This window comes from Nomascus leucogenys, chromosome 20 (assembly GCF_006542625.1).
Source record: "Nomascus leucogenys isolate Asia chromosome 20, Asia_NLE_v1, whole genome shotgun sequence".
Classification (NCBI taxonomy): Eukaryota; Metazoa; Chordata; class Mammalia; order Primates; family Hylobatidae; genus Nomascus; species Nomascus leucogenys.
The window spans coordinates 44,656,148-44,675,132 of record NC_044400.1 but is presented as its reverse complement, the minus strand read 5'-3'; the positions used below and the strand labels follow the sequence as shown (position 1 = coordinate 44,675,132).

General features: G+C 38.7%; 1 protein-coding gene across 10 annotated transcripts in view; it reads left to right on the top strand.

Annotated features, from left to right (window-relative positions):
• LIMCH1 (LIM and calponin homology domains 1) overlaps positions 1–18,985 on the top strand; it is a 338,444-nt gene that overhangs the window by 293,013 nt on the left and 26,446 nt on the right. For all 10 annotated transcript variants that reach the window (XM_030801291.1, XM_003258624.3, XM_030801287.1 and 7 more), the window contains 4 exons: positions 6,792–6,882; positions 8,191–8,354; positions 11,934–12,039; positions 16,892–16,932. In XM_030801291.1, coding sequence (XP_030657151.1) covers positions 6,792–6,882; positions 8,191–8,354; positions 11,934–12,039; positions 16,892–16,932 — 402 coding nt within the window. The remainder of the gene's footprint in view (positions 1–6,791; positions 6,883–8,190; positions 8,355–11,933; positions 12,040–16,891; positions 16,933–18,985) is intronic.

The window sequence follows — 18,985 nt, the reverse complement described above, 5'->3', positions numbered from 1 at the left end:
CAAAGAACAGGCAAGATCCTCATAGGCTGAGTTTAGTCTGGGAAGGTTTTGTGTGGGATGTAGATTTTGAAACTTGACAGTAAGTGTGGGATTTGTGTTGAAGTGGAGGAGGGGCTATTCTACACACCAAAAAGGGCAGGATCAAAGGCATGGACAGTGATGAGGAGCGCACCGGAGGACCCCAAGAAGGATAAAGGTGATGAGGGTGCTGTACATTGTAGGCAGAGGGATCAGGTCCTCCTGTGGCCACTCCATCCCTTCTCCCCCAATTATCCCTGAGGTATTTCAGGGGTTTTTTTCATTTCAGCATCTCTGTTAAAGGCCCAGTGGAAACCTCACATTTTTTTTCATTTAAAAATATTGGCTTCTGTAAGAAAATCATGTTATAGCACACAAGCAGACTCCTAGAATATAGGACTGTAAAAGAATTTAGAAGGTCTTCTAATCTGAGGGCTAATATATCCTATGTTTAGTGGCCTACAAAAAGATATTTTTATGTGTGTCTCCCCCAAAACTATTCCAGTGTTGTCTTGATTCACTGTCAGTTGTATTTGTATCTGAAGCTCTTCTTTCCTCAATGGCACCAAAATGACCCTTTTCGAAAATAACAAAAAAATACTTCATACACTAGATCAAAGGTCAGACTCCACCTGAACAAGTCAAACTGTCTAAGCCTCAATTTATATTTAAAAAGAAGTATAATAATAGCATAGACATCAGATGGTTATTGTGAGAATTCATGTCTGTAGAGCACTTAGCACACTGTCAGGGTGACTCAGAGACCACAGGTGCCACTCAGCTATCTTTAATATTGTCATGCAACAAGTGGGAGTCAGGAATTATATTTAATACATTTTTCAGAAGCCCAAAAAGGTAACCAGTATGAGGTTTTTTGGATTAAAGTAAGATGGTCAAAATTACCATCTTGAACAGACATGAATTTCATACAAATGAGATTAATTCCTTTTAGCCTTCTAACTCAACTTGTTGTTCCAATTGTAATTCTCTAAAAAACATACAGATGTGGACAGCTTTTTCTAGAAGACAGTTGTCCTTGCAGACACTTACATGATTCTTCCTGCAGGTCTTTTTTCCCCCCTCCTTTTGTAGAGAATGGGGTCTCACTATGTTGCCCAAGCAGGTCTCAAGCAATTCTCCGGGGCTCAAGTGATTCTCTCACCTCTTCCTCCCTAAGTGCTGGGATTACAGGCATGAGCCACCATGCCCGGCCCTTCCTGCAGCTCTTTTTGCCTCTCCTTTTGTTCCCTCCTTTCCAGTTCTGGCCCCCTCCTGCCACCCAAACTCCTAAGACTCCCACCCATCGACCCCTGTGCCACTCCCTTCCATGCCTGTTCATTGGATCTCTCTCACCAGCTCATCTCAAATGTCGTGGCCCATGCTCTCCCTCCTAGTCAGCACCATCCCACCAGGTTTGTGGCAATTTTCCCTCATTGACCAAGGGCCAAACTCACTTGTTGGGTATCTAAACTACTTCATCTGCTTTTCTCAAACTAAGTTACAAGGTAGGTCTGTTTTTCCCATTTTGAAAAAGCTCTAGGTCTTCCTCTTGAAAATTCAGTACGTATGTTTTCTGATCCAGGAAAACACAATTGGATCTTTCTTGAAGCATTGCATTTTGCAGTGAGAGCAGGGTGAAGGCATTTGAGTAGGTGCTGTTTTTCTTATAACTGAGACCAACTGCAAATTCCTTTTAGATGGCAAATGTCAATAAACATTTCTTTAGAAACTGGTTTTCTCCATCTAGAAGTAGTTGTAAGATTGCTAGATTTAATGATTTTTAGAAGTCATTAAAGATATTTAGATACAGATGCATTTACAGATTTCGAGAAAACATACATCAGGGAAAATAAAAAATTAACCTGGCCTATCTATCCAGTTACCTGGATCAAAGCCTCATTTTTTTTTTAATTTGAAAAGTTTAGTACAAAAAAAAAAGTTTAAGACATGGAGAGCCTGATTCTCCATATAGATTCACTGTCTTCCAGTGGCGGTAGATATTTGGAGGTATAAAAGTGAAAAGAGAAACCCATGCGCAGCATATGTGGCACCTGGGTCTGGCACTGCAGTGCCAGAGCATAAATAGACTGATTTTCCAGGCTTGTGTCCAGATGAGTTATCCAAGGTGAGAGCCAGGAAATCACTCAGAGTCACAGAACCGTTGCTCGGGAAAGGACGTTGGACATCACTTGTTCCAACCCATAGGGGTTAAATGATCAGTCTGAGCTCACCAGCAACTCCATGCGAGAAACAGGCCCAGCACCCAGACCCTCAGTCTAAGGAGGGTGCTTGCCCTCCTGCTTCACATGTCTAGTACATCTTCCAATGTCGTTCTCTGGGCCAGTCCACCACCAAGATTCTAGTTAAAATGAGCAGCCAGATGCCAGGTAGGCTTTGGGCTAGACCATGTCTCTCTCAAGCCAGGAAACTGCCACCTCCCACCTGAGGCCCCAGAGCTGAGTCTGGCACCCAGGCAGTTTGGATCGCGTTCTCAGTTAAGGGCAAGCCAGCTCCTGGCTGAGTCCCATGCAACCTTTCTGTGCTCTCATTCATTCACGTCCAGGCATCTGTTTTTATTTACTTGTTTTCATTCTTGAGAAAGTGTTACCAGTTGGAGAATGGAAGGGCTCTCCTCTGTTGAGCTGTAACCAAAGAAAAATACAGGTCAGAAAACACATTTTTCCATCAAGGCGGGTTTGTTTGAAACAAACCTCTGAGTGTATCCCTGCCAACTTTGAACTCATTTCCTTTGAAGTAATGATGTGAGTACAGAAGTAATAAGCCTCCAGGATGGAGTATCCAGACATTAGTTAATTAACCTGGCTTTGGGGATTTCCCTTGATTACAGATAGCCTATATACATTGCAGAATACAGAAAACTGGAGAAAACATCAACTACCTATTACTCAGCCACTCTGAAATTAATGCTAAGATTTTTAGAAAATGTATATTCTTCTTTTTCTCAGTGTGTATAAAGTATTTTTAAATGGGTTCCTGTTATTCAAATTGCTTGCTTTTTCTCCTACTTTATCTGAGTATTTTGCTAGCAGTAGCCAGATTTTGATGACTAGCATACATTTAAACTAAGCCTGAGAGTATACATTCCATAAATAATGCATAATATTTATTTACTTAACAAGGATTACGTACGTATCTGGCCCCTAATTCCTCAGAACATGGACTGAACAGAAATCCCCGAGATGAGCTGATGACTGGGGGCAGTTGGGTCCCCAGGAGCCCTAGGAAGTGGAGAGATTCCAGGAGAGTTCTAATCTTTTGCAGAATAAATGAGTGGGAGGTAGAGGAAAGAAAGGGAATGGAAAAAGCAGTTTGAATCACTTCAGCAATAAACAAGACTCTCAGGTGATAGATTGCCTCTCATGTATCAAAACCTCTAAATACTGGAGGACAGCTTGGAGCGAGTGTGACTCCAAGTCCAGATGGTGGAATATTGAGGTCACCAGCACAGGCAGGGTTCCCACCTCCCCTGCCTTCTAGCAGTATGACCCTCGGTAAGTCGCTTAACCTCCCGGGCCTCAGTTTCTTCACTTGTATAAAGGGAATCATATTGGTACCTACCTCCTAAGCTTGCTCTGAGAATTATGTGAGATGATTCTTACGAACGGCCTAACAGCACTGACACGTGGCAAGTGCAGTACATATTGATTGCAGCTTCTGCTGTTGCTACTATCAATTTACCATATCGAATGTCAGGATGTAACCTTTAAAGCATCCTTTTAAGGTAAGTTATCTGGAGTTTAGTATTTGAGTGCTGAGCCATAGAGAAATGCCTTGAGAAATGTGAGAATTCTTGAAAGCAGAAGTTCTCCGGCATACATAAGTGGTAAAACGTTGCTGGAATGTGGTGCGCTGGTACAATAAGGCTTAGTGAAGTAGTTAGTGCTTGAGCACCCCGTCCCTTTTGCATCAAACATTAGGTCTAAAGGGCTTCATGAATTATCTTATTTCATTGATTCTAATTGGCACACTTTTCACATTTTAACATCTCTAAATCAGGATCTGTCTTATAATCAAAAGTGCATCATATTTAACAGATGGTGTGTTTTCTTTCTTAGTAGTACCTAAAGTAATACAACTTAAAATTGATGGCATTTTAGATTTAATAAAATATGTTCATTTCTTTGTTCATTTTTGGTCTGGTGAGGCTTTGGCCCTGTTGCGTAGTTATTTATTTTGTTTATAGTATTTGGAAACACCAGTGTTCTCAAGAGGCTCATTCATCAATATTTAACTGCAAATTTGGTTCCCAGTCTCAGATAGTTTTCTATAATGTAATCCATTTGTGGGGAAGGGGAAGCTAAAAATCAGTATTTCTGCCAGTATTTTCTATATAGGCATCATAAAACAAAAATATCATCATGTATTAATATTTCTACATGTGCAAGAGAGCACTTTAAATTATGAAACCCAAGTTATTCTTTTGCAATGCTAAACTGGTTGACCTTCAAATCATAGCAAACAGTGTAAACACACACAGGTACCATAACCTAAATATAACAAAAGAGACCAGTTAACTATCTTCACTCATTTAAGTCTCTTGCAGCGATTCAACTGAGACTTATTGATATATTAAAATATTACAAAATCCAAGGTGGATGCATATTTCCTGCCTAGGGTTTTAAAAGTGCATTTTAACTTAATATTATGTTCTTCCAGAATTGATACATGACTATCCATCATTAGAAAATGCCCATCTAATTATGAAGATTTCAAAACTACTCCATCCTCCAAAGAAAAAATCACATTTTTGCCACTAGATGCTATTGTAAAACCTTCTAGAAACTTGAAAGTTTTGTTGTTTAAAATTTCTTTGTTTTTAAAGAATTCAGTGATGGTTTCCACCAATGCATTAACTTTAAATACCTTTCATTTTGAGAGGCAAAATTTGATTTATGGATGAAATATATATACTTATGAGAGACGAATAAATTCATAGTTCTCGAGAATCCATGGGGATATTTTATGAGTTAATAATGCCTTTTCTGAAACCAACTTTAGCCTTTATCTTAAAACCTTTTAAAATTTATGCAATATTTCATACACACTTTAAAATTTAACTTTAGCTTTTTACAAGAAACTTCTACCAAAAAATGCAATAGTCATTAACTTGCTGTCTTTAATTGTCAAAATATAATCTAGCTAGTATTTAATTTAACATTTTATTTATTTTTACTAAGTAAATATTGTAATAGCAGGATAATTTTGGACTTCATTCTAGAGTCAATTGGCTCCCAGTGAAAGACAATGTAAAATTACACTGATTTTGTTTTCCAATTACAGAAGTAATACATAGTCATTATAGAACATTTTGGAATATATAAAATGTATGTAAAGAGAAGGAAAAGTCACCCAAAATTTAAGCACATTAAAAATAATCACAATTAACATTTTTGTATTTTCTTACTATCTTTTTTTTCTATATGTTTACGTACAGGCATGTATATAATCCTATACATGTAAACGTCAAACTATATATACAGTTTACATTTCCTATAATTAGTAAATATTTTCACTATTATTAACTATTATTCAACATCTTATTTTTTCATGATTATATTGCCTTTATGGACATGCAGTAATTCATTCAATCATTCCCCAATTATTGGATATTTAAGTTGTTCCAATTTTTTTTACTATTATAAATTCCATCAGGCATAAAACTGACACAATTGAAGTACTACTGAGAGAGAGGAACACAAGCGTTAGAGTAATAACTGGAGGTGCCACGGAGATGAACATGACAGTGATGTGCCAAGTGGATTGGACAGCGAGGTTCAAATCACAGAGACTTCTTAGTTGAGAACAAGGAAGAAAGGCAAACCTGGAGTCCCAGCCGTAGAAACAGAAAGGAAGTGATGTATATGAAAACTAGTATGTTGGAAACTTAGCAGGACTTGGCAAATATGAATATTCATGAGGTATGAATCAAAGATCACTTCAAAATTTATGTGATGGGAAGAACCACTGCCATAAACAGAAATTGTCAAATTTGGAGGAGAAGGCCATTGACCCTAGAGGTGAAACCGAAGCTCTGATGGACTCTCACAGCTGGAGATGAAAATATGAGTTATACACGGAGAATGTAATGGTGAATCCACAGGAATAATTGATATATTTGAGGGTAATTCAGCACAGGTGGAGGAAAACAGGGTCCAGTTGAAATCTTTCGGAATGACCCATATTTTGATGAAAAGGAATAAGAACCAGTGAGAAAAAAGTAGGCTGAAAGTGGGGAGGAGAGGGAAAAGGAGAGAATGAATTAGAACTCCAGTAATAGAGGTTCATTGGGAGCCCAGGAAGGATGAGAACTGCAGACTAAAATCCACAGTGCTAAGGGCCACAGGCAACTATGCCAAGACAGGCCACTGAGAAGTTGATTGTAACCTTTAAAGAACCACAAAAAGACTTCACTGGTGTTATGACCCTAAGCCAGCTTGAAAGGCGTTCAAGAACAAGTGGGTGATAGCCATGATTTTGAACTTTTGGTGGTGAAAGAAAAGAAAATGTGGGATGTACGTCCGAGGCAGTCACAGGAGGTTTGGGGAGATAGGGGAACCCCATGGGTGCCCTGTTCTCCATAGAATGCTCCTTCCAACTAATCCAGGCTCTCGCCATGAAGCTGCCTGGGAAGTAGAAGAGGGAATTTATATGGGCAAACCACTTTGTTGGCCCAAAAATTACTGCTTAAAAAATAATTTTTAGAACATTTAAAGGAATAATTTATTCAAGGGGGAAAAAAATCTCTTTTTCAGGCAACCATTGAGAAAACGGAACCGAATAGTCAAGAGGACGAGAATGATGGTGGAAAACCAAGAAAAAGGAATATAGAACTTGCCTCATCAGGTTTGTTTCATAACAGACTAGTTTTAAGGCAAATCATGGTAACTGTTTAAGATGTAATGGAAATAGTAAACAATTTTTCCTACTGAGCCACAGAAAAGTAGTAATTAGACTCCAGGAGTGGTGCGGTTGTGCTGCCACCTAGAGGCTTCCTGGGGAAGTTCTGCCCATGTGGTTAATGTTGCTGTGAAAATAGGAGCCCATTCCTTTTCTTAAAGCTACCCAGTTTTATTTTGTTTTTTAAATATTTATCTCTATAATCATAAAGAATATTGTGTTCTCCCATATAAATCTTGCTAAAAATTGAGGGTAAGATTTTGATACACAGTAACAGCAATAGATAAGCGAGAAGTCAAAAACATAAAAATAGATGCTGAAATGGTAAAGCTCACATATAGTTAAAAATGAATAAAATAGTGCCATGAATCTGGACAGTGAGTATAATATACGGTATTCATTGTCTTAGGAAGGAGACCCTGTTCCCAAAAGTCTTGTTCCTCAATATTTTTTTGCAGCCTTATCAATATGTTTAACACTTTTCTTCTTTTGATAAACAGTAAAACCTCTCACCCTCTTTCAATACCAAATTATTATTTTTAATAATGCCTTTCTCAAGTGTTTACCTCTTGAGAAAAATAATTTGTCAATTACCAAATTATTTTTAGGTAACATTTTAAAATAAATATCACAAAATAATAATAGCATGTGCTTTTTCAAACTAGATTGTGCCTTCACATTTTGATATGCCCCCTTAGGTAGTGACTTTTCCACCCCTTCTAAAGTGAACCTAATTCTTCTTTATGTATCAGAGAACACTTTATTTTCATTGCATTATATGCATATACCCCACAATCCATAACACATTCCAATTAAGAAATTCTGATGTTAAAATGGAGCATTGAAATACAAAAAGAGGAAGCATCAGGTTGCTGCTCATTCACTGGGATAGAAACTACCTGTAGGTGTTCTCTTATCTAGCCCAGCTGTCATAATCATTATATATTTTGTGTCAGCATTCTGTTCCATGTGGTGTTATTCAGATGTAAACCGTGACCCTTACTAAAAACTTAAGTTCTTCATAGTGTTGTTATAGGACGTGATTTATGTTGCTTGTTGTTCAATACCATGAAAGAGCTTTGGGAATTCCAGCATCTTAGGCTCTTTTATATCTCTCAGCACACTGTCATTCAGTTTATATTGCCAGGACGGGATATGGACTGAATGTACTTCATGGCATTGCAGAATAAATGGTTCTATAGTTATTTGATTTTCTTTTCCTTCTCTGTGTTTCTGGATGTAACTCCACTGCAGAACCACAGCATTTTACAACAACTGTGACTCGATGCAGCCCGACTGTGGCCTTTGTGGAATTTCCCTCCAGCCCCCAGCTGAAGAACGATGTGCCAGAAGAAAAAGACCAGAAGAAACCAGAAAATGAAATGAGTGGAAAGGTGGAGTTGGTGCTGTCACAAAAGGTGAAGTGCAGAGTGGAGGAAAGCGGTTAAACCCACAAGTTAACATGGCCCCATATTACAGCTAGCTGCTGCTGTGGCAGTTATGAATAATGAAGATTTATTTCTCCCCTCATCTTTTCTCCTATCTTTAATCTGTAGTTTTTCTTTTTCCTGTGTGTGTGTGTGTGTGTGTGTGTGTGTGTGTGTGTGTGTGTGTGTGTGATGGAGTTTTGCTCTTGTTGCCCAGGCTGGAGTGCAGTGGCACGATCTCTGCTCACCACAACTTCTACCTTCCAGGTTCAAGTGATTCTCCTGCCTCAGGCCCCCGAGTAGCTGGGATTATAGGCATCCGCCACCACACCCAGCTAATATTTATATTTTGAGTAGAGACTGGGTTTCACCATGTTGGCCAGGCTGTTCTTTGTGGAAAAGTGTAATACAAGTTCTAAAGCCTTGCAGTTAGGTTTTAGTTTGCTGTGTGTGTTTGCTTATTTGCTTTTTAACCCATCAGCTTACTGGCTAGTCTCTCTCCAATAATCACCTATTTGTTAGCAATGGTAATTCTGATGCCACTGGATTTGGATAACAAGAAACCTAGAAAATTATTATTCTGATATAATAGGTCTTAAAGCCTTGTTTTTATTAAAGTTTCTTCCTTGTTTAGAGTCTCATCTCATTCACATTAGTTTGATTTGTTTTCAGGTACAGAATCTAAAAATATTCATCAGTTACACCAGTTGTTCTCAACCTTGATTACTCTTGAGAATTTAAAAAATACCAAGCTAGCTGGGCGTGGTGGCTCACAACTGTAATCCCAGCACTTTGGGAAGCTGGGGCAGGAGGATCACTTGAGCCCAGGGGTTCAAGACCAGCCTGGGCAACCCAGAAAGTATTCATCTCTACAAAAAAAAAAAATAGTAATAATAATAATAGTTAGCCAGGCATGGTGTGAGCGCCTGTAGTTCCAGGTACTCTGGAGGCTTAGGTGGGAGGATCACTTAGCCCAAGAGGTCAAGGCTGCTGTGAGCCATGATTACACCACTGCACTGTAACCTGGGTGACACAGCAAGACCCCATCTCAAAAACAAACAAACAAAAACAATCCAAGCCCATTCCAGACCAAATAAATTAGAATCTCTGGAGGCAGAGCCCAGGCATCTGTATTTCTTAAAGCTCCCAGGTAGTTTTAATGGGCCACCAAGACGGAAAACCACCGACTTGCACAACTGGAAGACTATCCGTAGTGGTGTACCACCTTTCAGAATGAACCCTCAATTTGGATCTGACCTTAAAGTGAAAAATCTACCACTTGTAGTTCCAGTTTATTCATCATTTACTCAACCAGTATTGGCTGTGCACCTACTATGTCATGCCTGGCCCTGTGCTAGGTACTGGATAGTCAACAGTGAACATGATGCACTCCCTGGCCTTAGGAGCTGAGAATTCTGTATCCTTGGTAGAGCCTCTAAAATGCCTGTTGGCTTGATGCTTTTTCAATATTTCAGACCCTAGCTATTCTTCATTTTTATAGATAATTAATGGTCTGCAGGCCTGGAAAGGGGAACTAAACTGGGGGTCAAGCGTTGGGAGGCAGGCAGAATTCCCCATCTTTGCAGGTTTCGCTTTATCAGCATCACACTAGTTACTATTATTTATTATCCTTCCAAATTTACTTGCTTTCCCCACTTAAATCTAAACTGAAAGGAAAAATCTGTATCCTTGCAAGTAAAACATATAACTTGAACAGACTGAATACCCTAAGTAAAACGTAGTCATTGCGAACCTCATCTTGGAGTCCATCTGTGGATCACCAGTCACCCTGCCCTACTATGGAAAAAAATGTTTTCAGGAGTTCTTCAGTTTGTTTGTGTGTGTGTGTGTTTGTGCATTGTGCCTTTTGGTCATCTGGTAAACATTATTCTCAGAATATTTTTTAAGCGTAAAATAAAATACGCAGGATTACCAAGTTATTCTTGGTATCATGTGGTACCAAGTATATATAGCCCCTGAATACTGTTTTGTTGACTCCAGGATAAGAATCCCTGCCAGTTGGTGAGGAAATGGAATCATGGTCTTTGAATCAAACACTTTTCTCACTTAGACTATGTGAATTTCTCCCTTTTCTTCCTTTCCTACTGTACAGTTAGCTCTTAGATAAAGGGCGAATGGTGGCCACCATGATTGCAACAGCTTTTATTTCCTGATTTCACTTGAGAGTGTTTCCTTTATAAAACAAAGCACCCATGCTTACAGGCTTACCTTTTTACATAGCGGTCATTTTGATCATTGCTGATGACCCTTAACTGTTTCATTTACAACCAGGCATTACTGAAACATGTTTTTGCCAGCCTCCACTATGAGGAAATGCTATGAGGTTAATGACTGGTGGGTTGTCACCTTCAGGAAGGCTAGACCTTATCATTTGCTGTGTAGCACCAACGTTCATTTGGACACCTGGTTGACCTCTGTAATGCAGAATGAGGTGATTAGTTTTCTTCAAGATTCTTTTAGAATTGAATATATTATTCATAAAGAAAAATAAATCCTTCTGAGGATAAATTCTAACATTAATTTATTCTGAGGACCAAATTAGGGATCAGCGAATGATGAAACAAGTGCTCTGTGGTCTCACTCGCCCTGAGGTCATTGATCTATCGGGAACACAGCCACCAGCCAAAGAGTGAATCAGAGAAGGTCCTGCGAGCAGCTGAAAAAAACATAAACTTATACAGCCAGGCTCTTCATTCAGACCTATGTACAGTGTCAACCGATGCTTATTTTAGACATTTTTGTTTTAATAAGTTTGGTAATCTGGTCTTTCAGCAATCAGCTCATCAGAAGCAACAAATCAGAAGGGTGCTTCTACTAAAGGTCTGATTTCTCCCTAATCAGATTAGGGAGAAAAATTAAGTAGCAACAACAAGAAAAATCTATTTTACAAAGCAAACATAAGAATTTTTAAAGTCTGTAATTTTGGAACTATTTACAAGTAGTGACAAGTAGTCTAACATGCCTCAAAAATTCCCTAAGGGCATCAGATACTAAAGCACTGTTCGACAGTGGTTATTTATAATAATGCTTCTTTGTCAACAGGCAAAGTATACTGTCTTTAATGTGCTTTGCATAAATTTGTGGGGGGTTATGTAATGTCTTTAGAATAACGTCCATTGAAAAGTAATACTACTTTAATGTTTAGCACTTATGGAGTAAGATTTGTTTTAATTATCTTATGTGGAACATCTAATCTCCTGACATTACAAATTCAGTTTTGTGTGGTACCATGAAGAGAATTTGTAACTGTTCAATAAAAAAAGAAGAGAGTAAAGTATAATTCCAAAGATGGAATATTGTCTTCTGGTTTGGAGAAAAGTGATCATTACATTTTTACGTTCTTGTTTGATTTATCTAAAAAATTGACTCCCTATTAATGTAGAGAAGGAGGAAAATGTTTTAGGGAAGAAACAAAAAATTAAATGTTTAAAGTTAAATGTTTGAACTGACTGACTTCTGTAACAGCCATGGATCCTTAAATTGTGTGTCGCCTGTGCATTTATTAATGGACAGTTCTTGTAATGTTTATGCCTGTTGTCCATTGTCCAGGTGGTAAAGCCAAAATCTCCAGAACCAGAAGCAATGCTGACATTTCCATTTCTGGACAAAATGCCCGAAACCAACCAACTACATCTGCCAAATCTCAATTCTCAAGGTAAAGAGAAGGACATGTTTATTTTAGGTCTACATGTTCTAGGCCCATCTATAGTAAAATATTACTTAATTTAAAGGAAGATTACATCCTTTTTGTTGATATTCCTTTAGCCAGGGTGTTTGCCAGAGTCTGTGATAGCTGAATTTATGACTTCACAATGGAAAGCTGGAGCTGGATTCTCTATTTGAGCAGACCAGGAACCCTAGCTGCCGAGGCCATTTGGTCAGCCAGGCACTATAGGCACAATAGAGCCTATACAAGTGTTAGAGCTTTAAAATTTTTGTATTATCAAAATTAGCTGGGCGTGGTGGTGTGCGCCTTTAGTCCCAGCTACTTGAGAGGCTGAGGCAGGAGAATCGCTTGAACCTGGGAGGCAGAGGTTGCAGTGAGCTGAGATCATGCCACTGCACTCCAGCCTGGTGACAGAGCCGTCTCAAAAAAAAAAAATTGTATTATCTCCAAAATATAAAAAGATAAAAAGTCATAAAATCAGAAATTAATATACTTAATAAAAAGTTTAATATTATGTATATTTCACTGTTAATTCTAGTCTTCATAAATGTCCATTTAATTTGACAATAATTTTGAGAAAAAGCCTTATTATTTTACTCCACAATAATTCCTGAGTGCATGATGATTATTGAGAAATTCACCATCATAGATTAAACAGGTTCTAAACAAACATTTTAATCTTTATGTGTGTGTATTACATAAATTACATTCTCATAGATATATGAGAAACGTGTGTGTGTGTGTAATATACATACATAATACTAAAGATTTAAAAATGTTTAACACATACATACTGAGGATATATTTTAATATGTTTGATGTATTTTAATATGTTTGATATAATGTGGGAAAGCGTTGCCTCTAGAAACGTGGGCGTTTAGGGCCTATAAGAAGGTCTTAAAATGTCACTGACCACTGAAAATTCCCCAAGTACTATGTAGACCATATATAGGGTTGTGAATTCACCCCTTTACTCTTTGAGAACCCAATTTGAATCCCTTTATCCTAGTGAGAATCCCAGGTGCCCATGACCATCAGAAAGGGCCCTGAGGGATGTGAACAGTGGAGGATGGGTTCTGAGAATTCCACAACCCAGAGGGACTATTCTTCAAAACAGCTAGACCACTGAGTTTTACTGCTGTGAGATCTCTCTCTAGGTGTGGAAATGGGCCAGATGCAGTGGCTCACGCCTGTAATCCCAATACTTTGGGAGGCCGAGGCAGGAGGAGCACTTGAGGCCAGGAGTTGAGACCAGCCTGGGCAACATAGCAGGACTTTGTCGCTACCAAAAAAAAAAAAAATTTAAATATAAACATTTTTTTAAAAAAGAAACAGCCAGAGTTCAGGAGGCAAGAACTGTAGGGTTTCTTGTTTTTCTTTTTTAGTAGACTTTCCCCAGTGTGTTTTGTAGATTTAGCTTATTTTTACTTTTCTTTTTAAGGGTAGGCAGCTATTTGAGCCACTGGCAGAATCTGAGTTGGCTTCCATTAGCTATTATTGATGTTTGGCAGATAAGTTGGGCTTTATCTACGTAACAGGGAACTCTTGGCAATAATTAACTGGTACATGTACTGATGGATACTAGGTTCTTAATGTGGAAATAAGTTTAATACTGTTTTCAAAGGATTTGTCTTAAATTTGTCCGTCCTACTGTTCTGAAGGGAATTAAAAATAAAGTGTCACAACTGGGCCAGCAAATGGCCATATTTGGACCAATTTTAATTCTGCCCTATTTCTAGTACTTTGTAATTGTGTAGATGAGTGGTATGGAGAGGGAATAAATATTTTAAGCCATTTTAAAGCCATGTTTTGTTTTCTTATAAATTTACACATTCCATTACTTATTGTGAGGCATTTTGATTTTGTAAAATGTGCTGCTGAATTGAGAAACTTTAATTCATTCTTTATCCAAGTCGAATGATTAAAAAATAAAATTTAGTAGAGTACTGGAACATTTCAAAATTTATTCTTTAAGATAGAATTATATTTGGAGTACACCAGTTGTATACTTGCATTAGTTTGTTTTCATGCTGTTGATAAAGACATACCTGAGACTGGGTAATTTACAAAGGAAAGAGGCTTCATTGACTCACAGTTCCACATGGCTGGAGAGGCCTCACAGTCATGGTGGAAGATGAAGGAAGAGCAACGGGACATCTTACATGGTGGCCAACAAAGAGAGAGCTTGTGCAGGGAAACTCCCCTTTATAAAACCATCAGATCTCGTGAGACTTATTCACTATCACAAGAATAGCACAAGAAAGACCCGCCCTCATGATTCAGTTACCTCCCACCAGGTCCCTCCCAGGACACGTGGGAATAATGGGAGCTACAATTCAAGATTTGGGAGGGGACATAGCCAAACCATATGAATACTTTTATCTGATTCATGGAAACTGTAATTATAGCTGCATGCTCTGGAGACAGAATGCCTGGGTTCAAATTTTCATGTGTCTAGTTTTTAGCTGTGTGACCTTACCCGTCAGATCTCCCCTAATCTCTAATCAGCACCTGTAAACTAGAAATAATACCAGTAATAACCTCATAGGGATATTAGAAATACCAAATGGGAGAATCCATACAAAGTATTTAGCTCAATACCTGGCCCAGAATAAGCATTCATAATGTAATCTAGTAATTGTAGAATAGCAGCAGGAGGAGTAAAAGAATAGAGCAAGATGCCAGGCAGAAATAAACTACTCTCGAATCCTTTCTTTAAAATAAGAGTGTTCATGTTGTGGAGATCCGGTTTTTCACTGTGGTTCTCAAACCCTGTGTGCCAGGGTTCCTGTAGGGCTTGGAGCCCACTCTCACAGTGTCTCATTCAGTAGGTCTAGGCTGGGGCCAAAGGATTTGCATTTCTTACAGGTTCCGAGGTGATGCTTACGCTGCACATCTCACCACACTCTGAAAACCACTGGCTTCAAGTATTTATTTAAATTGTGCACCAAAAATATCACTGATTGATAGGAAAATAACAGTAATACCTGCTTGAAGTTTATAAAGTTTCCATCTTTCAAGAAGCCAAAGGCCTCTAATAAATGTAACCTTAAAATACATGATTTGTCTTCAATTGGGATGAGGAAATGGGGGAGTCATAGGTCTCTGCCCAGCACGCATTTAAGGGACTGATCTGAAGTCAAGCATCAAGTCCAGTGAAACTCTAGGGTTAGGATCAGGTATCCTGGAGCCACACCTAATACTTTCTCCCCCAGAAAGTGGTCTCTCCCCCGTTTCTATAAAGTCATCCATTCATAGACTGGTCATACAGGTCACTGAAGATCTGCTGATCGACCCTAATGATGTTCCACACGTTTTCCTTACACACACACCCAGGCATTCAGTCTTTAAATGCCCTGAAAACAGTCATAAACATTTGAAGGTGACAAATTTCTTTTTCTTAACTGCCTCTCAGCAGCAGAAAGATATCTCAAACTGATGTTTCAGTAAAATATGCGCACATTAAAAACTGATATTTTTTATTGAAAATGACGAGAACAGCAGAGTTTAAGGATGCAAATCCTTGCCATGAGCCACCACAGAAAGGCATATACACAACCTTTATTTATACATACAAAATACTTCTGCCACAGACTTCTATACATAACCTTTATGAAGTGTAATGTATATGAAATAGTAATTAAACCACCCATCTTTGCTGCCTTTTATACTTTCCTAGTGTTCTCCAAAAAGTAATACAAATGGTACATTTTTGTTCTTGTATAGTATATCATCCCATCATTTTGAGATTTAACATTTTAACACTATCACCATTAAGTATGACCCTATGAAATTTCACCTAACGCCAAAGAAGACAAACAATAGCATAAACTGTCCCGGTTCTGTTGATTTTGTACATGTCGTCAGGTTTTATATGTGTGTTATTAAGGCATTTTGTACTGTAGATTTACTGACTCTCATTCTGGTATTGACTACAGCCAAACCCCCTTAAGTACTTGGGAGCATGGTTCTATTCAGTTCTCACCCCAGTTTTCATGGTTTTCTGTTTGTTCTGTTCTGCCATCTGATCTAGAGTCGCCTGGCACTGCCAGTGTTCCGCTTAGAGTTCAGAACTCTTGGCGACGATCCCAGTTTTTCTCCCAGTCAGGTAAACTGCATACTGGGTAGCTGTATTTCTTTTGTGCGAAAATCCATGTTGGGGCGATTAATGATGTCTGGCACTTGTCTTCATTTCTGATTTCCTGGGAAAAAAATTATTTCTTATGCACAGTTAGCAAAGAGCTAGTTCTTTGATACCAGTTATGCTAAAATTGGGGGTAGGAGGAGAGGAATCACACAACTTTATGTTGATTTTAAGAATTCAAAGAAATAATAATATTCATCATTTTCTTGATGGTCCCCTGCCTTAAAAAAAAAAAAAAAGATTAAAAACATTTTCCAGAAACTGGTCATGGTTCTCTTGTTAACTGTGTCACTATGTTTGCTTCCTGGGTAACATCTGGCCTCTCTTTGTATGGTACTTCTCCATGCCAGACAGTGAGGGAACTGCTCAGTCAAGCCACAATGCAAGGTGCACTAAGAATCAGTACTAATAGGAACAGTTTTTGCTTCCTGTAGTCTAGTACCTGGTGTTAATTGATGTGATCAATCAGTTGATAGTGGTTTAAACTTCTTTTGGTGATGGGTGCAACCTGCTACAGGGGTTGTCTGCTTTATTATGATTTTCTAATGTTCTTGACTTACCAAACACACACGCACACACACACAAAATTGGTTTAAAGCTGATGTAGGAACTATACTCCACTGATAGGTCAAAAACAAAGACAATTAGAAAATACTCACATTCATATCTTTTTTTCTTTCTTTTTTTTCTGTGCAGTGGATTCTCCAAGCAGTGAAAAGTCACCTGTTACGACACCTGTAAGTCACTCATTTTAAGGAATATTATGAGTTAGTGTGATTTTAATTTATAACATTTGATTGGCTTAAAGAGTATTCAGGCCGGGTGCGGGCGGTGGCTCACGCCTGTAATCCCAACACTTTGGGAGGGTGAGGCGGGTGGATCACGAGGTCAGGTGTTCAAGACGAGGCTGACCAACATGGTGAAACACCGTCTCTTACTAAAAATACAAAAATTAGGCAGGTGTGGTGGTGTGGTGGCACCGAGATCGCACCACTGCACTCCAGTCTGGGCGACAGAGCGAGACTTCGTCTCAAAAAAAAAAAGAGTATTCAACCAACATTGAGACCCAAACAATTGATTTGTAAAAGAATAATTAAAACTAATATATAACGCCATTGGGTAAATTATAAAGACATGGATTATCATTATATGGAATTGTTACTGTGCCTGGAAATAAGTGATAAGTCAAGAAAGCAAAATCTAAGAGCCAATTAAAATGAATGTGACAGACTGGGCATGGTGGCTCACACCTGTAATCCCAGCACTTTGGGAGACCGAGGTAGGTGGATCACTTGAGGTCAGGAGTTCGAGACCAACCTAGCCAACATGGTGAAACCCCGTCTCTACTGAAAACACAAAAATTAGCTGGGTGTGCTGGCGGGCACCTGTAATCCCAGCTACTCAGGAGGCTGAGGCAGGAGAATTGCTTCAACCCAGGAGGAAGAGGTTGCAGTGAGCCAAGATCACACTACTACACTGCAGCCTGGGTGACAGAGTGAGACTCCATCTCAAAGAATGGAATAGAATAGGATAGAATAGAATAGAACAGAATAGAATAGAATAATAAAATAGAATGTGACAGTAGGAATTAGTATTAAAACTGACAATTTCTATAGATACATTTTTTTAAATGCACCTCATTTTTAAATATGAGGATAATACTTGAACATAGTATATTGTTGGCAGATAGGACCTGGCCTGAACTGTCCGAGAGACCCAAGCTCTCATTTTTGCACCCCTTCTCGTAATCAGTATTTGACCAATATTAACTGTAATGTTGCTTTCCATTTTGTATTTTAATGAAATAAGAAAGCATTTGTTAATTAAAATAAGACACAAGGTGCTGTGGACATTCCTGAACTGGTATTTCTAATCGTGGGCCTTGTTCGCCCTCTGGAATTCCCATTAGATTTGGAGACTTTCTCTGTGGCACAACCAACTGTGGCATTGCCCATGAGCAACCCCAGTTCAGCCACATAATCACTACTGTGCCTTTGATTCTGGATCTAGCTGTGTAGCCCTGAAGGTGTTATATAACTTCTCTGACCCTCATCTTCTTTGACCGTACAGTAAGATGACAGTACTTTTCTTTTGAAGTTGTTATGAGCCTTAATTGAAATAATTATTCAGAAGCCCCAGCACAATGGCTGATGTGTAAATAAATCCTCCCCCTCTCCCAATAGCTAATCCAAGAGGCCTACCATAGTCAATATCAATTCTTATCTGTAGGTAAATTGTCTCATTTAGGGAGTTCTAAGTGCCTCTGCAGAACAGAGAAGGGATCCATCACTTGCATAACCCTTGATGTCCCCAGCCATAGTACAAAACTAGGGGCTATCTGCGGAAGCTCAGTCCCAAGCCAATACTGGGAATCCTGAGTTTCCTGGGAAGCTGAGTTCATTGATGATGGATGGGAACCCCAGAACGAAAAGCTGGCGTCCATGGCACAGATCTGAAGATTTCCATTTTAAATTGCATTTGGAACAAAGCTGTCAGTTGTTCATGCTCATGCCCCCTGGGTGGAGAGGAAGGGCATTCCAAAGAAATACATTCTCATTTCTTGTTTATGGAAAATAGAATAAGAAAGACACAAATTACTGGCCTACTTAAGTAAATGCTCTGAAAATTTCATGTGCTTTTGATAGTAAATGGCTCACCATAGAATAGAAAATAAAAGAAACTTGAAATAATTACTTCAAGAGGAAATAAGCATTAGATTATGCTGGCCTCCTTAGACTCTGGCTATTTTTGGTCACACTTGGAGTACCAGAGGCCCTCGGGACTATGAAA